The 22,738-nt window shown below is 42.1% G+C and overlaps 1 protein-coding gene across 2 annotated transcripts; it reads left to right on the top strand.

The window, feature by feature from the left end:
- The first annotated feature begins 124 nt into the window (after positions 1–124).
- Positions 125–22,488, top strand: SIAH1 (siah E3 ubiquitin protein ligase 1). 2 transcript variants are annotated; one of them, XM_030512266.1, is made up of 2 exons: positions 125–356; positions 19,433–22,488. In XM_030512266.1, the coding sequence occupies exon 2, from the start codon at positions 19,435–19,437 to the stop codon at positions 20,281–20,283; it is 849 nt and encodes a 282-aa protein (XP_030368126.1). In that variant the 5' UTR covers positions 125–356; positions 19,433–19,434; the 3' UTR covers positions 20,284–22,488. The 2 variants fall into 2 exon arrangements, with proteins under 2 accessions (XP_030368126.1, XP_030368125.1); XM_030512265.1 differs by lacking the exon at positions 125–356 and adding an exon at positions 15,827–16,163.
- The last annotated feature ends 250 nt before the right edge of the window (positions 22,489–22,738 follow it).

Raw genomic sequence — 22,738 nt, 5'->3', positions numbered from 1 at the left:
AGGGTAGCCGAGCGGCCTTTGTTCGCCGGCCCGCGCCGCCCCGCGCCGCCCCGGGAGCGGGGCAGCCCGACCCACGCGCCGCTGCTGGGTGCGCGTGCGCGCTGCCGCCCGCCCGCCTCGGGAGCGCGCCCGGCAGGCAGGCAGGCAGGCAGGCTCGCTCCGCCGCAGCTGGCGCGCCCCCGTGGCGGTGTGTCCTCAGCCGGCAGCGAGCGGCAGGCAGAGCGCGGTCGGTTCGGGCGGTCGGGGCTGGGCACTGAGCGTCTCGGTGAGAGCGCCGCAGCCAGTTGCCCCGCAGCCCGCACGATCGGGGGAGCCAGGCCGCCTCAGCGGGGTCCCGCCCAGCCCAGCGCCCACAGGTGAGCGCGCCGCAGAGGGGGAGGCCGAGCGACCTCGCAGGGGCGAGAGGGGCCGGCCTGACGGGGCCCTCACCCCGCCTGGGCTACGGCGCGGGGCGGCCGCTCGTCGCTTGCAGAAGGCCCCGGCGCGGCCGCAGGGCCGGCTCGGCGGCCGCAGAGGAGAGTCGGGACAAGGCCCCGCCGCGGCCTAAGCGCAGCACGGGCGTCCGGTTTCCTGCTGGCGGCTGGGCCCCGCGCCGCCGCCCGCGGCGGGGGTCTGAGGCAGCGTGGCCCGGGGCAGCGAGGCGCGGCGGGACCTTCTTCCCCGGCCGAGCCTGCGGGTCCCTAGGGGAGGAGGGACGCGGCTCCGCGGCGGCTGCGAGCCCTTCTGCTGGGCTCTTGTGCGCCAGGCTGAGGCGGCGGCCCGGCCCGGCCCGGCTGCTGCGGAGGCCCTGGGCCGCGGAGCTGCCCCTTTGTGGGGTCGGGCTCGGCCTCGCCGCGCGGTGCGCTTTGTGCTCGCGGAGCGGAGCGGGCCCCGGCGCGGCCAAGGGAGGGCGGCGAGGGCGGCCCTACCGCTGCGAGCCTCCGGCGGCGCCCCTCTGCCTGCGCCCCGGCGGGCCCCGCCGCCGCAGGAAACAGGTTGCCGGAGTAAATGGGCCACTGGGTCCCCCTCTGTGACATTTGCCGGGAAGGCTGCTGTCTCCCTTCTCTCTAATCCGGTGAGAGCAAAGACGGGGGGAGATTCTTGCTCATCCCACGGCTTCCCCTATAAGATTAAAAGGCTGGAGTTCTCTTCTCTTCTCCACGGATTTAAAAGGACAGGAAACAATAGCGTTTGTAGTGAAAGGCAAAGCATCCCAAGTATTTTTTCGGGAGGAAAACTAAGTTTCTTTTCCGGTAGTGAACTGGTGGCACTTTTATTATAAGCTCACGTTTCGTTTGTAGCTGCAAACATGCAATATTTCTACAATATTATGTCTTCAGTCTCTATTTCAACTAGTCTCGGTGAATACTACCTTTCCTCTATAATAAACGGTTTACTCATGTGCTAAATAAATAGATAAAGTGACTTAAATTGTTTAATGTGGCAAATGAGTGGATGTTAGGAAGCTCATAGCTAATTGGACTAGGTCATGAAGGACATGGAATATTCCACGTGTGGGACATAGTTTCACTTGTCTGTTTCACTCTGAGGCTAGCACAGTGCATTCCAGAGGGGGAGGAAAAATGGAAGGGATTCTTCTCAAGCTTGAGTTATTCAAGCTAGTCTTCAAGAAGATTTGAGGTATTGGAATAGAGGTGGACTAATATAGAGGCTTTTAGGATAAAACATGGATCTCTGGGCTAGTAATCTGTTGTAGAAAATAACTTTGGGGGCCATTCCTAAGGAAAAATCGATTAGTTCTGCTTTTATAATTTGTTCTACACCATAACACTGGTGTAAAAAATGAGTGCTAGAAATAATTGTGTGAACTTAAATGGAAACTGATGTTGTCCTATAGTTTTAGCACTTTTTACGGCACTGAAAAATTATACAGGGAAGCACAAGGATAAAATTTATCTGTTAGTGGTATAGTTTTAGGAATCTGTTGTGACCCAAGAATTCTGAAAACGATGGAATAATGAACATTTTAGTCCTGAAAGTGCATGTTATGACAAAGTATCTTGTCTGTTAACCTATCGTTTCTGTTGGTATGGTTTTAATGCTGTAGTCTAATTAGACTGTACTAGAGGAATTAGCTCACAAATTCAATGGCTCCAGCTAAGTAGGTGTGAACTAAGGAAAGTAAATATTTTAAATAACACAGGTAATTTCCATACTTAGGTTTGAGCATAGTTGCTGCCGTCTGCTTAGTGTGAATTGTGAAAGAGGTACTGCTCAGATGTCAGACACCTGCCTCTGTTGTTGAAGAGGGGGGAGTGTGAGCATGTTCAGATAAGAAGCAACTCTTTTTGGTCTGAAAACTTAAGTAGGATAGTTTTATGAGCTCTCGTCTTACATGAAGCATTCTGGAAGACTGTATATACAACTCCTATGGGAAATGTGATGTTCTTTTAAGTTAGAATCACTTTGCCTTTTTTTTTTTTTTTCCTCCTGCTTGTAGTAGTATTTGTGGTCTATCAGCTTTAAAAGTTCTGAGTTTTGCCAAATAGGCTATCAGTGTGTATTTTGCTTTAATGGTTGTCTCATTTTCAGGAGCTAATCTGAACCAGATGAGTTAAGGTAAATCAATGGTATCTGAAGTTCTGGATACATGCAAGGATACATGCAAGGAACTCAGTTCTGCAGTTGTGATGCATATACTCAGTCTGCAGAAAGCCAAATTGAAAATTGTGTTTAGAGCTGCTGACTGTAGTTACCCCAGTCCTGGTTGGTAGTTAATGCCACCTGCTGCAGAGAGCAGCAGCAGTGGAGTAAGAACGCTGGCAGGCTCTAGTTCATCTCGGCCATCACTTGGGACCTACAGCCTAGGGTCTCTTCTCTGAAGTTAACATTATGAACATTGTAGATGCAGAAGATAATTTTTACTGGATTTTTTTTTTCTTCTTTGCTTTGTTTTTTGAAGGAAAATCAGAGTAGCAACTAGTTGTGATTACTTCTTCCCTGTGAGGGTGGTGAGGTGCTGGCACAGGTTGCCCAGAGAAGCTGTGGCTGCCCCATCCCTGGCAGTGTTCAAGGCCAGGCTGGACGGGGCTTGGAGCAACCTGGTCTAGTGGAGGTGTCGATACTCATGGCAGGGGGTTGGAACTGGATGAGCTTTAAGGTCCTTTCCAACCCAAACCACTCTGTGATTAAAAAAGAATAGTAAGATATACCCCTTTTGATTCTAACAGAAATACACGAGAGGTAGAAACATACTGTTATCTTAATATCTATGCTTTGTTTCATTAATAAGAGAATTTGGTGTAAGCAACGTACTCTTTTTCAAAGTGTAAGTACTGTTCATGTCCTAAATGTACAACATCATGATAAAAAGGCAAGTTGGGTGTATGTCTTCTGTGTACAGTACCACATCATGGACTAGAAATGGAGAGATATGCGTAAATACTGTGTTGTTAGTGAGATGTTACAGCAGCTTTGCCTGGGTTTCTCTTATTAGCACTTAATTACATATAACAAAAATCTTCTGAAGTCTTTGGGAGTTGTTTTATGCCATGCTATAGTGTGTTTAGCTGTTAACTATACTAGGTAAAGAAAGAAAAATCCTAGATTAATGCCCCATTAATACTCCTAAATTTTACGCCACACTTCATACACATATATATTTTCTAGTTCTAATCCAGACTACCTACTGTGTTTCTATAATGACCAGGACAACTCTTTTTAAATACATGCCTGTTTGAGTTAATCTATAAAATGGTGATTCTTTGTGTTATCACAGGAATAATGAGAGATTTGGTTACTAATTCCACAGTACTTTAATCAGCTAAAGTGCTAGATAATTACAGTTAACCAAATGGTGCACTTGTGGTTTTGATTTGTTTCTCTTTGTAGAAGCTGAATAGGGAAGCTGAGGTTGGCTTTGTTTTCGGTGGGGAAGTAAAATATTATTTCAGTGGTAAAGACTGTATTTGTCCTTTTGCATCTGGAAATGCCTTTTTAAAAATTACTGTGAATATATTCCTACAGGGAAATTGATGTAAAAAGAGCAGTAAGTTTATCTACAGACAGTTGTTGACTATTTCCTTTTTTGTTTGCCTTATCTAGGAACAGGTTTGTATCTTTTCTTGTAACAATTGATGACCTCGCTTGAGACATGAAGAAAAACAAGGAGAGTGTAGTGATAACTTCTGCTGCTTAAGGAATTAGTCATCAGCTCCTTTAAAGTGAAACAGCACTTATTTGAACATTGGTTTGCATGACATGAAGTCTTTAATATTTTTAAGTTCTTGCATATAGTACTAGATGGAGCAAAAATTCGTTTAGTCTTTGATGAAAGACTACAGTGACTTTTCAAGATTTGGTTTTTTTTGAATGCTGTCAAGGAAGAGCATTTAGAATGCCACACTTTTTTAAAGAGTTATTTTCAAGTACATGTTCAGATGAAATATGCCAAAGGAAAACTATATATGAAGTAAAATTGTGTGTTAAATTTTGCTAATGTGCAGATTGTCAAAAAGTTTAAAAGGTTTTAACTGGAGTAGCAGTATTTTAAAACAATTTGGTGTTAAATTGGTGGAGAGGAAGCTCGAAAATCATTTCCTTTAAGTAAAAATTGCTAGAGCTGGTGTTTAACTTAGAAATATAGGTGTATTAAAAGGCTTACCTTTGTTGTTTCTGTTTAGTCTGTATTACAGGTCTTTCATGAGGGAAGATTCTATGTCCTCTGTATTTTGCAAGACGATGACAACTGAAATACAAGGTTTCCAAGTTCTGTTTTGTACGTCTTGGTACACATTGCTTTATGCTGAAATATGATGCAGGTATTAGTTTGAAGTGGGTTTGCGAAGGTAGTTTTTCCTGTGTCCTATGATTTTTCTGAAGGAAGTGGTTAGCTGCTGTTAACACATTGGTGTTAGGAAAGAAGAAATAACAGAAGATGTAGCACTGCGCAAGCTGTAGCAGCATTAGCTAAAGACAGTTTCAATTCAGACTGCCAGTGATAACTTGCAGTGTTGCTGTCACCAATGTGAATGTGAAATGGGCCAGTTTTAGTCCCAGGTTTAGTTGAAAACTAATCACCTGTGAGGAATGGGTAACTACGACTTGGTTTACTTCCCAGAGCAGCTTGCTGCCTGTTAACGTATAAGCCAGTGCTGCTGTAAAAGGTGTCGTCCTCTGTCATTGTGGGTGCGCATGGATTCAGTCTAAGTGTAGGCTTACAGCTAAGAAAGACTGGTCTGGCTCTCCATTGCCAGCTTGTTTTCAGTGTCTTCCTGGTGTGCCAATGTAAGCACTCATGTCGTTGTGCAAGGCTGATCTTGCTGAATATATTACCTTAAAGAGAAAGAAAACTAATAGGTAAAAGGCGACGCAACCATTCAGTTCGGTGGCAGCTTGCTTTTATTTGTAGAAGTGGTAGAATTGCACCCTGGCATACTGTGTGTGCGTGCGTGGAGTCGTGGAGCCTCTATCTGGTGGATTGTTCTTCAGTTATTCGTAGTGGTATTTGAAAACTCTGAAGAAATACTAGAGCTGAGCAGTTCTTAAGTGCTATTAAGATGTTTAAGAACCATTAAACATGTAGTGTTTGTTGCTACTTTCTCTTTGAAAGATAATCACAGAGTCACAGAATGGTTTGTGTTGGAAAGGACCTTAAGATCATCTAGTTCCAACCCCCTGCCATGGGCAGAGACGCCTCACACTAAACCATCGTCACCCAAGGCTCTGTCCAGACTGGCCTTGAACGCTGCCAGGGATGGAGCATTCACCACTTCTTTGGGCAGCCTGTTCCAGTGCCTCACCACCCTCACAGTAAAGAACTTCTTCCTTATATCTAACCTGAACTTCCCCTGTTTAAGTCTAAACCCCTTACCCCTTGCCTGTCACTACAGTTTGTGACGAAGAGTCCCTCCCCAGCATCCTTGTAGGCCCCCGTCAGATTCTGGAAGGCTGCTATGAGGTCTGCACGCAGCTTCTCTTCTCCAGGCTGAACAGCCCCAACTTTCTCAGCCTGTCTTCACACAGGAGGTGCTCCAGCCCCCTGATAATCCTCGTGGCCCTCCTCTGGACTTGCTCCAACAGCTCCATGTCCTTCTTATGTTGAGGACACCAGAACTGCATACAGTACTCCAAGTGGGGTCTCATGAGAGCAGAGTAGAGGAGCAGGATCACCTCCTTGGACCTGCTGGTCGTTGATGCAGCCCAGGATACAGCTGGTTTCTGGTCTGCGAGTGAACACTGAAGCCGGCTCATGTTCAGTTTCTTGTCAACCAGCACTCCCAAGTCCTTCTCCACAGGGCTGCTTTGAATCTCTTCTCTGCCCAGCACAACTTTGTGCATCGCCTTAGAACAAAGATCTTAATCCTGTTCTCAGATATGTGAAAATGGACTTTAACTTTTTGTGGTTTTGTGTTTTGAAACCTCACAACCTTCTAGCATTTTTTGACCAGGTGTAGGACTCGGAATTTGCTAGTCTTATAATCAGATGTTTTAATCTTCTTAAATTACCTAATAATGGTTTAGAAATCATGTTTGAAACATGCTTTGGTATGCATTTGTGTGTCAATACATATATAATCCCACTGTAAGGTGTACAAGATAAGCTTCTCATGTTTAACTGAAGTTAGCTTTTAACTTTGCGTGAAGTTGTTCACTTTTGCCTATATATGAGCCTCAAGTCTTGTTCTGTTCCTCCTCCTTATATGCATGTACAGTTGCTTTCCTGTAAAAGCTATGAATGCTCTGCTTATCTCTTGATTTCAGATTGTTTATTTTGAAATACATATGCACATATATGTGTTTAATATATATAAAAAAAGTCATTAGAGTCACAAAATTACTTTGATGAACAGGAATTTTTCCCCCCCTTTTTTGTGCATGAACGTGTCAATGCGGTTGAGTTAATTTGTGTAGGGTTCATCACTACATGGCCCATATCTGTGTGATTATGCAAGTACGTTAAGGATGTAATTTGAAGACTGGTTGCACAGGTGTGACTGGGGAATAATTTGGCTGGCAGATGTTGATGGTGTACTATAAAATTTTAGCCTGGCTTTGTGCTAAGTCAAGTATAATCATTAGAAAGGAAATTTTACAAATAAAAGGTACACATTCCATAATAGAAGTTGAGATGGACATTCTTTTAAAAGAGCACCTGTAAAGCAGTAAGTTTAAGAGCACTTTTATGCATATTAAAACCAGCTGCTGCGCATAACAGCTTTATTTTAAAATCCAGTGTTCCATTTAAGGAAAAGTTGTTGTTCTTTGTACAATCACAGTTCTTCCATGGATGTATATGGTGCTCATTTTCTCTAAAGGAGTTGAGTTTTAAGAAAAAAGATTATTAATAAAGGGAGTTCCTTAATAGGCATATGAGGAAGTAGTCTTAGGGTTGCCTGTGAAACTTTGAATTTTTATTTCCTGATTTTTGAATGCTTGATCTTCTAACCCAATATATTTTTGTAAAACTCCTGTAAAAGAAGGCAGCTAAAAAATACTTAAATTTACAGTTGCCCTCTGGATAGCGAGTCATTGTTAGGAGTTGATGTTTGAGGTTCAGCACTGCAACATAGGCTCAAGTTTTGATTTAACTACGTAACAGAAGAGAGGACAATATTTTGTGAAGAAGGACATAGTCATAGGTGTTGAATTTAAAAAGTGCTGATAAAGAGAGCATAAAGTAGCAGAAAGATGCATCTACTCCTGTCACTTTCACACCATTTATAATGTCTTGTGTTTTATTTTATGATGAAGACTCAAGCCTGACTTCAGAGCAGTTATGGCTGAATTTTAATTTTGCATGCTATGAACCATTTCCCAGGCAATACAAATACGTGAAATAGTGAGTGCATTCTGCTTAGCATTTGAGATATGCCTAGTCAGAATTCAGTGGCCATTAAAGAACGTAGAATTCTCCTGCCTGAGAGTTGCTCTTCTGCTGAATTTGAATCACTTGCTTCAAAAGTTGGGTAGTTGGATCTTCACAAAGAAAGCTGAGGCATTTTTTTTTTTTGGTAATACAAGGATCCCTCTAAAGAAAGGTTACTTTATTTGCTTTCCATAAAATGTCAGTATGGAGTTGAAGTCACAGAAGGAGGCCTTCAGATTGGCCTAATACAATAGAATTAGTGAGAAGGGAGATGCCATGTCTCCTTAATTTGTCTCTTTGATGTACAAAATACTTGAATGAATAGAGGGCAGTTACCCATATGTGAGGAGTTGGAAAGTAAACAATGATTGAAGTTTGACTGTTGCTGACTGTAAAAACTGAGATGTTAAATAATTTAACATGGTGGCCTTTAGTGTATAATGATACTTACTTATTACTAACCTTGAGTAAATTTAGATAGGGTCTACAGAGTTAATTTAGTATCCTTATCAAGTTAATTCATTCTCTTTGGCACTAATGTCTGAAGAACATGTAAAAAATGTTTGAAAAACCTGTGAAAGGCAGGGAAGTACTTGCCTGTGGTGACTCAGAAACTTGTGACAGAGCAGGAGCTAACCCCATGTCGCCCATGCTACACAATACTGCTGTATTATCACTAATCCTTATATATATATTTATATTTATTTTTTTTTAGGTTTCAAGGAATGCTCAGCCTTTTCATGTGACATGGTCGTCTGTGGAGTGATCAGTTCAGCCCAGTTCTGTTTGCTGTGCGTTAGGTTGACAATGTTTGCTGGAAGAGTGCTCTTATTTCTGAGATAAAGCCACATTCTAAAACCTGCTAAAACGTTTTCGTGAAAAGCGGTAGGACTGTTGCTCTGTGCAGGAGTGCAACCATGGTAGAGTTGTCAGTAGCCAAGTTTAGGAATTTGAGTAACATTATAGTAATGATTTTTAAAAAGATTTTTAATGGTGGCAGTTGAATCGTTGTGTAACAATACTACAGAAACAGTTGATTCAGGACTGAGGAGTGAGGAAAAACAAGTCATTTCAGTAAATTGGATTGGGTTTAATGGAAGCATATGTGCTTCAAAGAATGGATGCTAGAAACCCAAGACATGCAGCAGATGGGAGTTCAAAGAAATGAAGTACTGAAAAGTTTGGAACCATCAGAAATGTGAAAGCACCACTCTGCTTTTGCATTTATTTTACAAAGGTCTTAAATTTGTTACAGTGTAAATAATTTCAGTGCTCTTTATTTTCTACCTGAATTGGGTATCCATAGTAGGAAAATCTTACTTCCAAAATGTAGAAATTACCATTTAAAAAATATGCAGTTGATTCTTTACATTTAAAATGTTGTGTGTTTTATTTTCTTTATGTTGTGCCTCAAAATGACTGGAGATTCTGTGTAGGTTAGTACAAGAAGATCTGAAAATTTAATAATTTCTGATGAGTTAAATTAGGCTTCCAGTGTCACTACTCTGTGCTGCTGGAGGTGCGTGCGTGTAGATTTAATGTTTGACATACCTTAGGGCACCCAGATCTGTACTCTGGAATCAGTTATCTCAGTTCTCCATGCCCACCCCTACATGTTTGCCCTCCACAGGTCAGACTGCCATTCTTCACAGGGCTCCACTGTCACCAGGGCTGCCTACAGGAGTACAGAACAAATTAAGGATGGCAAGAATAAATTGTTATTTAAGATGGAAATATGTATGGGCCTCAGCAATGCACAAGATGGGGAGATTTTAATAAAAATAGTCAACATACATAAGCTTGTTCTGACTGCTCCTACAGAGCGGCTTTCTGTGTCATGATCAGTCTCTTTTATAAGCCAGGTCCTCCTTGATCAGGTCTGGTTATTCTGATGGTCTGCTCCCTAACTGTTTAGTTATGCAGGAAAAATACTGAGCATAAAATAGGTCTTGAATTTGAATGGGAGTAGTTATCACAGAAAGATTTTGTACGTGAAGACACATCAAAGTACAGGTTCTTCTTTTAGTTCAGCCTTACTGAATTAAGGTAGGCGCTTCCACGCCACACCCTCCTCCCTTGTCTGCCACAGACATAGGAATGGTGATGCAATATTGCATGGCAGTTACAGTATGCAGTGGAGAATATAGTTTTTGCAAAATCAGGCTGAGGAAAGAGCCACAGCCCCCAAATTGTCACACTCGGTAGGATTTGCTGTTAATATTTACAGAGTTTTGGTGGGGTTTGGTTTTTTGTTTTCTTTTTTTTTTGTTGTCGTGATTGTTTTGTGGTTTTTTTTCTTGAACTAATAGAGTGCAGTTGTATACAGAGCCCATCTATGAAATCTTATAGAACGGAATCAAGTGCTGCTTGCTTTACATAATTCTGCATGGTAGTATATGTGACATGAAAAATAACTTGCTGGGTTTTTTTTCTGGTGCTGTTACTAACTCACTTTGTAGCTGATCCTCCTGTATGCCTGCCTGCCTTTTTATTGCAACATGCTATGTCTGGAACTTTTGAAGAGGTAACTGGCTACCTGTGTTCATAGAAATTACTGGGCTGAACTATTGTTGGAAGATGATGCTGATGCAGCTCAGTTCAGTGTGCTCTGTGCACGGTGAAAGGAAATTAAATATTACTAAAAAATAAAACCTGTTTTCCCTGGTATTTACTGTTTTCATAGAGTTATCTGTATTTTCATATGAAGTTTTTCTTTGTTAGATTCAGTGGTTTCTCCTATCTTTATTTTGAAACCTTAACTTCTGCTTTATCTCAGTTAGCTTTTCTGTGGTCAAACTACAGGAGGCTGCCAAAAGGCATGTTCAGTTTGGTATCTGAGAAGGCTGGTGTAGGACAGCTGCTGGTTTTAGTTCATACCATAGTTTTATCATGGTATAGGTTCTGTTTGTAGGCATGCTAGAGGTTCAGGTGTTCTATGTAAAAGGAAGGCTCTGGCCATTGACTGACTCCTGGCACTGAGGATACAGAGCTAGTGAATGGAGAGAAGACAAGCCTTTTGTCACAGAGCCCTGCTTCAGTACACTGCAGCAGTGTGCACTATACAGCTTTGAGCAGTATTTTTGTAGCACCACCGTCACGCTTCTATAGTAGATGGGATTCAGCAGTGTCAGCGAGATAAATTGCTTGTTTTTCAAAGGGAAAAATATGATGAAGTCCAATTTGGAAGTGGTCCATGATCTTTTTAATGCAAGTGTTTGGTTTTGATTTGTGTTTAAAGAATAATTCTTTTTCTCTGTATTTTTGTTTATAAAATGAAAAAGGTTGTTTCACTGGCTAGTTTGTGGCTTAACTTTCACAGACTGGTTTAGGTTGGAAGGGACCTTAAAGCTCATCCAGTTCCAACCCCCTGCCAAGGGCAGGGACACCTTCCAGGTTGCTCCAAGCCCCGTCCAACCTGGCCTTGAACACTGCCAGGGATGGGGCAGCCGCAGCTTCTCTGGGCAGCCACCCTCACAGGGAAGAATTTTTTTCTAGTATCTAATTTTTGCTATTATTGCTTATACCAGTTTGTTTAAAATATTGCTGCATTTTCTTTTCCTAGTAGTGGCGTTTGATAAATTGGTTTTAATATAGCTGGAATTTTAAGGAATTTCCTTTGTAGTTCCCTTACCTTTTGCTTTCTGTCCTGCTTCCTCTCCTTCCATCTCTAGAAGATGGGGGAGATGCACATCCTATTTTGCTTTATTATTTGTTTATGGTCTGTTTTCTTATAATTGCAAGACATACGAAAGCTGGGATGTTCTCTGGTAATACAGTATGGAATGAGTGGTCCAAACTCAGGTTTTTGTTATTGATCAGGCATTTCTAGTGTTCATTCTAGAATGAAATTCAGGGGGTTATCAGTTAGTTGTTTTTTCTATTAACTTTGTTCCTCAGCTTGTCTTTCTTTGCCAGACTGGAGTATCATAGCAGTATAGTCTCTGAGATTCCATGATAACTTGGATCTTAATTATTTAGAGTATGGAAAATTCTGTTTGGCTACAGTATGCGTTACTTTTTTTACAGTGATGAAGTTCTTTGATATAAAAATGAATGCTGTAGTCATGGTAGTAGTTGCTTGCTAATATGAATTTTATGTGGTGGTGTATATCTTCTCTAGGACACTGTTCTTTCTTAATTTTACATTTTGAAGTTGTTGGAAAGAAAAACTTTGGTAGCTAGAAAAACATCTGCGTTTTATGTTCTGGCATTGATAGGCTGGCAAAATAGTTAGTGATAGTGGTGAAGCAGAAGTCAAAATGGCACGAGCCAAGGCTCAAGTTTTTGTATTGGATTAGAAACAGGTCACTATAATTTGATCGGCATAATAGTATTGTTTGTGTTTACATAGTGCTGTTTGGATCTGCATCTGCTATGCAGTATGTGTTGAATTTGGAGAAGACCTGGATTGCCCACTAGCAGTGACTCAATTGGTTATCGTATTGTGTACACGAGAACATATTTGATAGCATCAGAACACTGAGCCTTACGGTCTGGTGGTTCACTGCAGAGGTAGCCACAAAGAGGATGATTGATTCCATGATTATATAAATCCATTGGGATTTCCTTTCCTGATGGTTGGGAAGAAGGGTTTGTAGGGAGTGTCTTGAGGTGCAAGAAGGAAACTACCCGCACTTCCAGGCAGGCTGGGTCACTACAAGGTGATGGAAATTGTTGTAATTTTGTATGAAAAGGAGAAAAACTGGACGGGTGGTATTTTGGAAAAGGAAATCATCATGTGACTTGCCTCAATTTTTTAATTTTTTTGGGGGGCTTGCTTTGTAATCTGTTACAATGGATTGCTCTGGCTTTTGGCTGTTGTGCATGAAATGAGAAGCCCTGAGGTGTCTGAAATAATAAATAGCATATAGTTAAGGGCACTAAAGAAAACAGTGTCTGGAAGGGTTGAAAAAATTCATAATTCATGAATCAAAACAGGGAGTATAGAGACTAAATTGTGTTTCGTAGTTGGTTAATAATTTATGTCAGGAACTATCTTCTGGAAGTTTTGAAGTAGTCCAGTAGGTAGAGAGGTGATGGATAAGCCAGGATGTACTTTTCTGTGTCCAGTGTCGTCACATTTGCAGGAACAGGCATGCATTTGATATTAACCATGCCAGGCCTTTGTGCTCTGACGTCATCCGAGAGCTGTGGGAGATGGATTGGTAGACCTCAAAATGGAAAAACCTTGGGCCCTCAAGTGTCCTGAAATTTAAATAGAAATTAAAAATATTAATTAAAAAATACTCACAAGCTATTCTCTGGGATAGTTGTACATAATGCACTTAATGTTACATGTGTTCGTTTGCTGAGGTGTGGGTTTGGTGGTGGTGAGGCTAATATATAATATTTTCACTAGAGCCTGCTAAAACCCTTTTCCCTTCTGTTTTGCTGTACACTGATGATTATGAGTGCAAGAGGGGACAAGGAAAGGTAGATTCGTTGGAGGATAACTTTCAGAAATAGTAAGTACATGTAGTTGAAAAGCTGGCTTTTCTGTGGAGCTGTAGATGTTACCTCAGTTACTTAAGACTTTTCACAACTGAGCAGCCATGATACAAAAAGTATGGTATACTAAGAATTTTTGATAAAAATTAATCTAATGCTCCTTTAAAATTGCGAGAAAGCTCCCTACTTAAAGTGCACCAGTGCCCCTTTCTAATCAGAGCCAACTGTGCTTTTTAATTACCTTCATTCTTGAGATAATATTCACTTGGGACTTCTGTATCCGTAACGCTTGCAGCTTCTTTGGCCCCATGGTACGTACTTAATGTACACTTGTACATGTGCACACAGTCCTATTTCTAAATATACACACATTTCTTTGTTGCGTTCATGAAACCTGCTGCTGCTGCCAAAGAAATATTGGTCGCTCTTCAGTATTTTCAGTTTATTGTTTATGATATTTTACAGAAGTTACTAATATTAAATTGTACAAGTGTCTGGTGATACTGGCTAATCTTTCTTCTTTTAAAGTTCTTATTTACACCCGTTTAATGAGTATTTTCAACAGGTTGTTGAACTCTTAGGTTTTGGCACTCTTTGGCTTCTATCACATCGTGGAAAAAGTAACCTGTCGGTGTTTTTTACCACTTGAAACAGTGTCATGAAATATTCTCGTTTGCAGTGCTCTGTAACAGGGGATTGGTTTTAAAAAAGTCTTTTTGAAATACGAACGTAGACTTGAAAAAGTTGAAAGATATTTGTATTACTTTGTTGATGGCTGTAATGCATTAAGAATGCATTTTGAGTGGAAGTCTCTGAATTCAATTAGTTCTGAAGTGTGATTAAAAAAAAGATTTTATTCCATCTGTGATAAGGCACATCCTGTCCTTACACCACTCCTCAGCATTATAGAGTCAGAGGGTTTTTCCCCCCTTCCAGCCATTTAGATGACTCTGCAGGAGTTTTGTGGGTTTTTTTTCCCCAAAACTAATATTCAGATACTCCCTCAAAAGCAAATTAAAATGTTAAACCCAAGTCTTAATCTATTTGATGAGGGTGAAGATTTTGGAGATGTGGGTGGTGTTGACTTGAATTTGTCAAAGGTACCCCCCGTATTTCGGTGCAAGGCAGGAGAGGTGATTTCTAGAGTGGTGTCTGAAGCCAACACCTTTGAAAGATGAGCTGCTGACAGGGTATCGATCCTTTCCTGCGTACTGTTAATTCCATGGCACGCAAGGTACATCATTGTTTTGAGCTTCTCTTGAACCTGCTTTCCTATGCCTGCTCCTCAGCTGTGCTTTTTAAACAGTGGGTTGGTTGCGTGTTCCCCTCTTCAGCCATCGTACATTACATCACAGTGTAGCAGAGCATTCACTGACCTGTGGAGGAGCTAGTGGTTTTGTTTTGGGGACAGCTGCTTTGCTACAGGAGGGAGAGCCCAGGGCGTGTTCTAGACACTTCAGAATATGCTCTTGGTTTCTCCAAAGCCATTTCAGTGCTGGTTTTCTTCAGCTTTTCTGTGCTGCTTGGAAACTTTCTTGATTCTTAGCAGGTGGGGATGGTGTATTTTGGGCATTTGGGGGTGAGGCTGAAGCATGCCTTGTGTTGACCCAGTAGTTTTTGTTACTAGTGATGGGGTGTTACTTGCACGTGGTAGAATGCCAATACAAGCTTCCATGGTCTTCCTTGAACAGGGTTTGAATTTCAAGTAGGAGGGAAGCATTTTCAAAGATAATTGTCTTCATCCTGATACCATAGCCTTCTTATGTGACCAAAACAATTTACTGCAGTATGTTCTTCCGTTGCCTCCACTGGAACTTGTACCTCCACTTGTACCTCCATCCTTACATCTGTATTCCATAAGGCCTAAGCTTTGCTGAGCCTAGTGTGTGCATCATGCAAGTGTGTTGACTTGGTTTCCAACTCCTTTATCCTTAAACTGTTGTAATTTTTCAGTAGTCCATGTGGACATTCAACTGTCACATTATTCCAAATCTGTTGGTCTTTTCCTTGAGTTTAGTGTGCTTTTGCTTTACAGAAATGGTGAAAACTCATGTTGAATGGGTGCTTTACAGATATACAGTCGAAAATGCTAATTAGAGCAGTATCCTTGAAATAGCAGCAACGGGAAGAGAAATCCATGTTTTGAATGTAATCTGCAGCTTTTAGAAACAGTTATTTGGGGGAGATGATCAAATCCATCTGTCTGTCTGAAGAGACCTGGTTGTGGCACGTGAGAAGCACGTACCGATCTTGGTGGGAGCTCTGTGTACGGCTGCGAGCGGAGGAGGCGCTGTGCGCGGGGAGCAGGGCCGCCTCGGGCCCTTCGGGGTGTCCGCGCTGCGCTGAGGCGCTGCCCGCGCTCCCGCGGCCGGGGTCGGGCGCTCCGCTCCGCGGGGTGCGAACGGCCGCCGGGGGCCGCCCGCGCCGCGCCCGAGCCGGGCCGCCGCGCCCTCCCCTCTGCGGCCGGGCGGGGCCGCCCGGGGCAGCCAATGGCCGGTGTGGGCCGCGCCGCCTCAGCCGCTGGCCCGCAGCCGGGCGCGGGGCAGTGCCGGCGGGAGGAGCCAGCCCAGCCCAGCCCGGCCCGGCCGGCCCGCGGCGGGAGGGCGGTTGGGGGAACCATTTTGGGGCGCCGGGCCGGAGCGTGGGTGCAGCCGGTGGATGCGGAGCGTGCGCGGCCGTAAATGGGGCGCTGAGAGCGGCGCTTGGAGCTGCGCGGGGTCCCGCCAGGGATCCGGGCACGCTGCGCAGCCCCGGGCACCTTGCGCAGCCCCGGGCGCCGCCGGTCGCGGAGACACGCGATGAGCTCCTCCGCGCCCCATGACGGGGAGACCGGCCTCCAGCTCGCCGCATTCGTGGAAGGGAGTGCTGTGTGCCTGCTTGCCGGGAAGTAGCGCCAGCAAGGGGAAAGGTAGCGATTTGTGACTCGCGGTGTGCGCGGGACCGTAAGCTGTTCTGTAGGAGTTCCGAAATCATGTCCCTCTGGAGGCCTCGGCGGTGCGGGCAGCTCACCTCTCCCCAGAACCGTGTTGAGAACAGTTTCGTCAATATCTCGGTGCATTCTGGTGTCGTCAAGGACGGAGTTTTTCTTGATCTAGAACTAGGAAATCTTAAAATGCACTTTTCCCTTTTCACTCTTCCTCTTGGTTTGTTTTTGTTTTGTTTTAATTTGTACAATCTTGTGAATAATTTGTGTTGTAGGAAACAGTACTTTGACAGTGACACTTGGCCTTAGTTTGTCAGTGTTGCTTAGAGACTTAGTCCCACTGTATGCAAGCAGAGATAGTAACATATATTGCATATTAGGGGGTTTTACCTGTAGTAAAGCTTTTGTAATTAAAAATGTATTTTATTTCCAGTTCTGTATTTATTTTTACTTGGTTTCTAATTGTATGTTTTTGATAGTTTGGTGGGTTAAATATATTGTACTGTTAAGAGTTGTGCTTGTGATTAACTTGTAGTTTTCAAGATAGCTATGAGAAATTAACTTCTGACTTTTCCATTATGATTTATTATTCATCTTTGTGTTAACAAGAGTGACGAAAATTTAGGCTTTGGGCAGGTTTAGGCTTGGTGAATTACTGTTTATAGCTTTATCCAGTTTCTTCCTTGCGTGCTGATCTCAATGGCCTGGTTCACAGATTCCTGCTCAATTTCATTCTCTGCTCATTTGGACAGTCCTCAGTTGTGGAAGGTGTGTGTGAAGGTTGGTCACACACAGAAACAGCGGTAGAACAGGGCTGTATGGTTCTCCCTAGTACTATGATTCTTTTCCTTAGTACTTTGAGGCTTAGGAGGTTTGAGTGGGAAGTACCTCTGTGCATAAGGTCTCCTGCAAAGTTTGTAGGTTGCTTAATTTAACTGTTGAATGGGCCCTAAGAGGTGTAATTAAGGAAAGCTCACCCAGCTTGTCAGACTGCCAAGGGAACTGGTCTAACGCAGTGGGTTCGCCAGTGTTATCTGTGGGTTACTGGGGATCCCTGCATGAGGACCTGTTGATTCAGGGAAGATGAAACACACACAATCGTTTCTGAAATGTGTATGTTTACAATATTCGAAGAGAAACACGCTTAGAATTTGGCATGAATATGCATGTGATGGGTCACTGAGCAGCCTGGTCTAGTGAAGGTGTCTCTGCCGTGGTGGGGGGGGTTGGAACTGGATGAGCTTTAAGGTCCCTTCCAACCCAAACCAATTTGTGATTCTAAGCTCTTTCCAAGGGAACACCGTGATCAGAATTTGTTCTCCCGTGTTGCATTACTCTCTGTGTATAATTTGTTCTAGACTGTAGAACTGCAGCGTGTCATAATGAGTCTCCCACCTACGAGTGCTGGGGAAAAACAACAGCAGTGCTCAGTTCCCACAGAAGCCTTTACCATTTGAATCCCCTTGCAACAAGCTCACGTGGCATTGCTTCCCCAGAACATCTGTTTGATTTGTCACAGATCAAATAAACTTATAAACTTTTCATCTAAGCTGGAATGCCTTACGGTAGGGAAGTGAAGCCAGAAGATACAAACATTCCTGTCGTATCTCTACAGTATCAGTTAAGGTCCAGCATTGTTTGGTTTGGGGTTTTTTTTTTTCCCCAAAAATGGGAACTGGTTATCTCTAGTCCAAGAAGCTTGAGATGAAGGAAGAGATTTTGAGGGGTGAGGTGATGCTATTGTTGGGCATGTGACCAAATACTGGATCTTAGACACTCGTTGTTTTTCTAGCTCTCGACTGGGGAGAGAGGTGCTTCTGGAGAAGAGTTTGAAATTGCCGGTCTGATTACTTTTTGGATGTCAAGGGATAAGTTTATTTTATGTTGGAGTCTCTTAGTTCCTTTGCTGCATGCACTGAACAGCGCATCTTGCAAAAGCATGCACAGTATGCTGCATGCTAGTCCAAGTATGAGTAAGTTTGTGGGTGAAATGATGCTAAATATGGGAAGCTTGCCTATTGCCTAATATTCCCATGTCAAATAGCAAGGAGATTAAGGATGAGGTTTATTTTGAAAGCTTTATAAATATGTGACAGATACAGAGCTGGTGTACTTGCAGGGAAGCACTTAAGGTCGTTGAGGATTTTGCTGTGTAACAGACGCCAGTTTTGGTTAGCATTTAACTTGACTTCCTTCACTTAGGATGGCAAGGTTTATCTTTTCAAACCAGAGTGTTTATTTTTTCTGATAGTACTAGTAGTTTCTTCTGCACGGGAAGGAGGAGAGTTGGGGGGTGCATCCATCGGTACTTTAACTGGCCTGTTGAATGCTTGAGCAAGGTGCTTGGTCAGGCAGGTCTCAGCTTTTGTATAGGGATGTTTGAAAGGACAAAACTTCAGTGTGAACTCCACTGACTGTGAAACTTAATCAACAGCAGTGCCTCTTCAAGTTACTGGGAACGTTTGAGCTCTAAGATGTTAAAATTAATTCTCAAATTCAATCTTTTTAATTTATTTGGGAAGTTCAGTAAAATTCGTGGGTTTTCTTTTCTCGTATCTTCACAGGTGGTTTAGTTCAGGAAGTTGAAGCAATGGATGCACTTTTCAAGCCTTAGTAAGAGAGTAATGAAGAATCAGTGCCCTGTCCTGGGGAACAAAGCAGTGCAGTGATCTCTGAGCTGTGGTTTTCCTTGATACTGGTTTTCAATTTAAAACACAAAATATACAGTAAACATGGTTGCTGAGAAGGTCATATCTGGAAAATCATGGCTGGTTTCTCATGTGACTAAATATACAGCAACTTAAAATTCAGCCTTAGAATTGCTTCATAGTGCTCCCAGTTGTTACACCCAGTGACCTGGGTGGAGTATTTTGTAAACGCAATATTAACACACACACACACACCCTCCCCCCCCCCAAACAAAACACCAACAACAAACTGAGGATTTCAGTTCCGTTTTTAGTGTATCTTTACTCGTCTACCTTGCAGCTTCCACTAAGTAAATTCTACTTCAGAATATTTACAAGAACTTCTTCACTTTTGTTACATCTGCCTCTCGTACAAGTGTTTGTGTTGTATGCAGCACAACTGAATATCTCCATGTAACATATCCACAGTTTGTATTACATGGGGGTTTTTCGCTGTCAGTTGTATCTGGTTTCTTTTGAGGTTTCTTTGTAAATCAGACAAATCTGTATGCAGAGGAAAATCAAATGTGTTTGGGTGCTCATTCTTTTTTCTCTGTTCTGTTGCAGAAATGAGCCGTCAGACTGCTACAGCACTACCCACAGGTACTTCAAAGTGTACACCATCACAGAGGGTGCCTGCGCTGACAGGCACTACAGCTTCCAATAATGACTTGGCTAGTCTCTTTGAGTGTCCTGTGTGTTTTGACTATGTGCTTCCACCAATTCTTCAGTGTCAGAGTGGCCATCTTGTTTGTAGCAACTGTCGCCCCAAACTTACGTGCTGTCCAACTTGCCGAGGCCCACTTGGTTCCATTCGTAACCTGGCTATGGAGAAAGTTGCCAATTCTGTACTATTCCCATGTAAATATGCCTCTTCCGGATGTGAGATAACTTTGCCACACACAGAAAAAGCAGACCATGAGGAGCTGTGTGAGTTTAGGCCTTATTCCTGTCCATGTCCTGGTGCTTCCTGTAAATGGCAAGGTTCTCTGGATGCTGTAATGCCACACCTGATGCATCAACATAAGTCCATTACAACACTTCAGGGAGAAGATATAGTCTTCCTTGCTACAGACATTAATCTTCCTGGTGCTGTTGACTGGGTTATGATGCAGTCTTGTTTTGGCTTTCATTTTATGTTAGTATTGGAGAAACAGGAGAAGTATGATGGTCATCAGCAGTTCTTTGCAATTGTACAGCTGATAGGAACCCGCAAGCAAGCAGAAAACTTTGCTTATCGACTGGAGTTAAATGGTCATAGACGGCGATTAACTTGGGAAGCAACTCCTCGATCTATCCATGAGGGAATTGCAACAGCCATTATGAATAGTGACTGTCTAGTCTTTGACACCAGCATTGCACAGCTCTTTGCAGAAAATGGCAATTTAGGCATCAATGTAACTATATCCATGTGTTGAAATGGCAATCCAACCTCTTGAGGCCAGTGTTTAAACCGTTGCATTTAATTTAGCCTAAACTAGGGTAACCATCTTTGACTGTCAGGCAAATTATTTGGTAGATGGAGGGTAGACATATATGAAGGTAAATAAAAGGAAAGGCTGTTAAATTACAAGCAGCAGTTGCATGTAGTAACACTAATATATTTAAAATAAGTCAACAGTAAACCACTGAAAATATATATACACCCAGAACGGGCATCTTTTGTATTAAGAATTGATTCTACAGAAAATGTTGTAAAATAATTCTAAAAACTTGTTTGTAGATTGATTGTACTGTTGAAAAGGATACTGTTTCGTGTTTTTGTTTGTGTTTTTTTCCTCCCCCCTTTGACTGACAAGCCATGTTGAGTGGTCTGGTCTCTGGCCACTGCTTCCCTCCCTCCCTGTCCCCTCTTTGTAAGTCACTACATAGTATTGCTGCTGTTTGTGTATATTTTTTGTGTATTTGCTAATTTTTATTAACTTCTAGTTTTTCATTAAATAAATATGACTTTCTTTTCTGTAATTCAGGTTTTTCTCTTTTTTGTATCTTTTTAAAATTAATTACCGGTGTCATCTTTTGATATGCATAATTGCTATGGTAAAACTTCTATTTCTGTATGTTTGGTAAATTTTGTCTCTTTCCAGTAGTCAATTCATTGGTGATGCTGTTCTTAATTGAGCTATTTTGTGAATGTACGGAACTCAAAAGAAGTACTTCTATTGAAAGATGTATCGGGAAAGAAAGCTCCTCTAAAAACAAGTCAAGATGTTGTTGTACTTTGAGTTATCTTCTACCAAAAAGGAACAATTACTAAGAATTTTCCGAATTTAAACAAAATAATAATTCACGCTTCAAATTTAGAGATGCTTAGAAACTTGATTGCATCTTTGTATTTGTTATTTGCAGTACAAAGAAGGTATTATCTTAAGCAGTATTTTAATTACAAACCCAGACCATTTGCTTAAAAAAAAGGCAGTCAGAATGAGATGCTTTCAGTCTTTTTATATTTGTCATTAAGAGAATACCTGGCAAATTTAAAAACAAAGCAACCCAACTTCTGCTTTTTGCATTAGCTCAAAGTTTGACACATTGATGCTCAGTTTCTTGTCTTCATGGCTTTTGGTTGTTGCTAAAGGAACTGTCTTGAACTGATTTCTGTATATTAGTGACATGACGGACGTTACAATGCAAACAGTCTCCTACAGGTGTGACTCCCTAGCCAGAAAGGCTTTTGAAGGATACTGGGCTTTCCACAGACCGTCTGTATGTGAAAGATTTAACCACGAATGTATATGGTATTTGTGTTCCAGAGCATAGACACAGAGAATAGATTAAGCTGAAAAGCTGTTGGAAAGAGATCTTTGTCAAACCTGGTGGTAGTGGACATGTGGTTGGGGAGGTAGGCTGGCTATTAACTACTTTTGTAACCCATTAAAATACAGTTTTATTTACTGTGCACTGTCTTAACTTTCTTGTCAGAGGTTGCTCTATTAAGACAACTCTTGCTCTTACTATTTTGATTCATGATGAGGTAAGTATGGGTAAGGAACATAAAATCCATCAAGTTGGATTAATAAAATACTACAGAAATAGTTGGCTTCGTGTAGTAAAAGTTTCTCTTAAGATCTGATATTTAGACTGTTGGAACTGCACACAGATTTGATTTAAAAGATGTACTGGTGCCTTTTAACAGTAGATAAACACTTCAGAAATCTGGCAATCTAGCATCTTTTTCCGTATGAATACACAGTAATTATTTGCAGTCTTCTAAATTCATTTATTACTCTCACCTAATTAAGCCTGTCTACATTTACCTCTGTTTTGTCTCCTGGTCTTTGACAGAAACTTGGCTGAATACTTTTTGATATTTTGAGGGCTACACTGACTTGTGTGTGATCAGCTGCCTGGGACTGGCGTTTGCTTGCTGAGGTCAGCTTGTTTCCAGCTCTCTGGTCTTGTTAAGAAATCTGTATGGAACATCGGATGTCCATTATCAGATGGAATGATTAGAGATTATCCTTAGGCCCAGATCCTCAAAAGTATTAGAAGCCTGTTTCAGTGACTCTTCTCTAAAGAGTTTGAGGATATGGTGAGTCAACTACACTCTGATATGGAAACAGAAAACATACTAGAAGTCTGTACAGTTCACTACCTTATTTAAAATAAATGGTGTATTAAAGTCTGGCATTGTCTTACCATTAGCTATTTATTCTAGAAGGCATTGTTTGTTTTACTTTACTTTGCTGTATTGGGAGTGAGTATTCACATTTGTCTTTAATAGATGGGATGAAATGCAGTAGGTCTTGTGTTTGCTAGCCCTGTTGCTATTGCTTTTCACTGCCCTTTGAGGAAAAAAAAAAAAAAGCCTTAAAAGGAAAATGATTGACAAACTGGATGTTCATGTTTGGGTTCTGTTTGACATTTTTTGCT

The sequence above is a fragment of the Strigops habroptila genome, chromosome Z, assembly GCF_004027225.2.
Source record: "Strigops habroptila isolate Jane chromosome Z, bStrHab1.2.pri, whole genome shotgun sequence".
NCBI lineage: Eukaryota > Metazoa > Chordata > Aves > Psittaciformes > Psittacidae > Strigops > Strigops habroptila.
This window is presented reverse-complemented; position numbering and strand designations above follow the sequence as displayed.

Bases quoted from the DNA above. Each gene is read 5' to 3' on its own strand.
- SIAH1 (XM_030512265.1), top strand. From the start codon at position 16,073: ATGACGGGGAGACCGGCCTCCAGCTCGCCGCATTCGTGGAAGGGAGTG. The intron at 16,164-19,432 runs GTAGCGATTTGT...GTTCTGTTGCAG, and splicing joins TAGCGCCAGCAAGGGGAAAG to AAATGAGCCGTCAGACTGCT.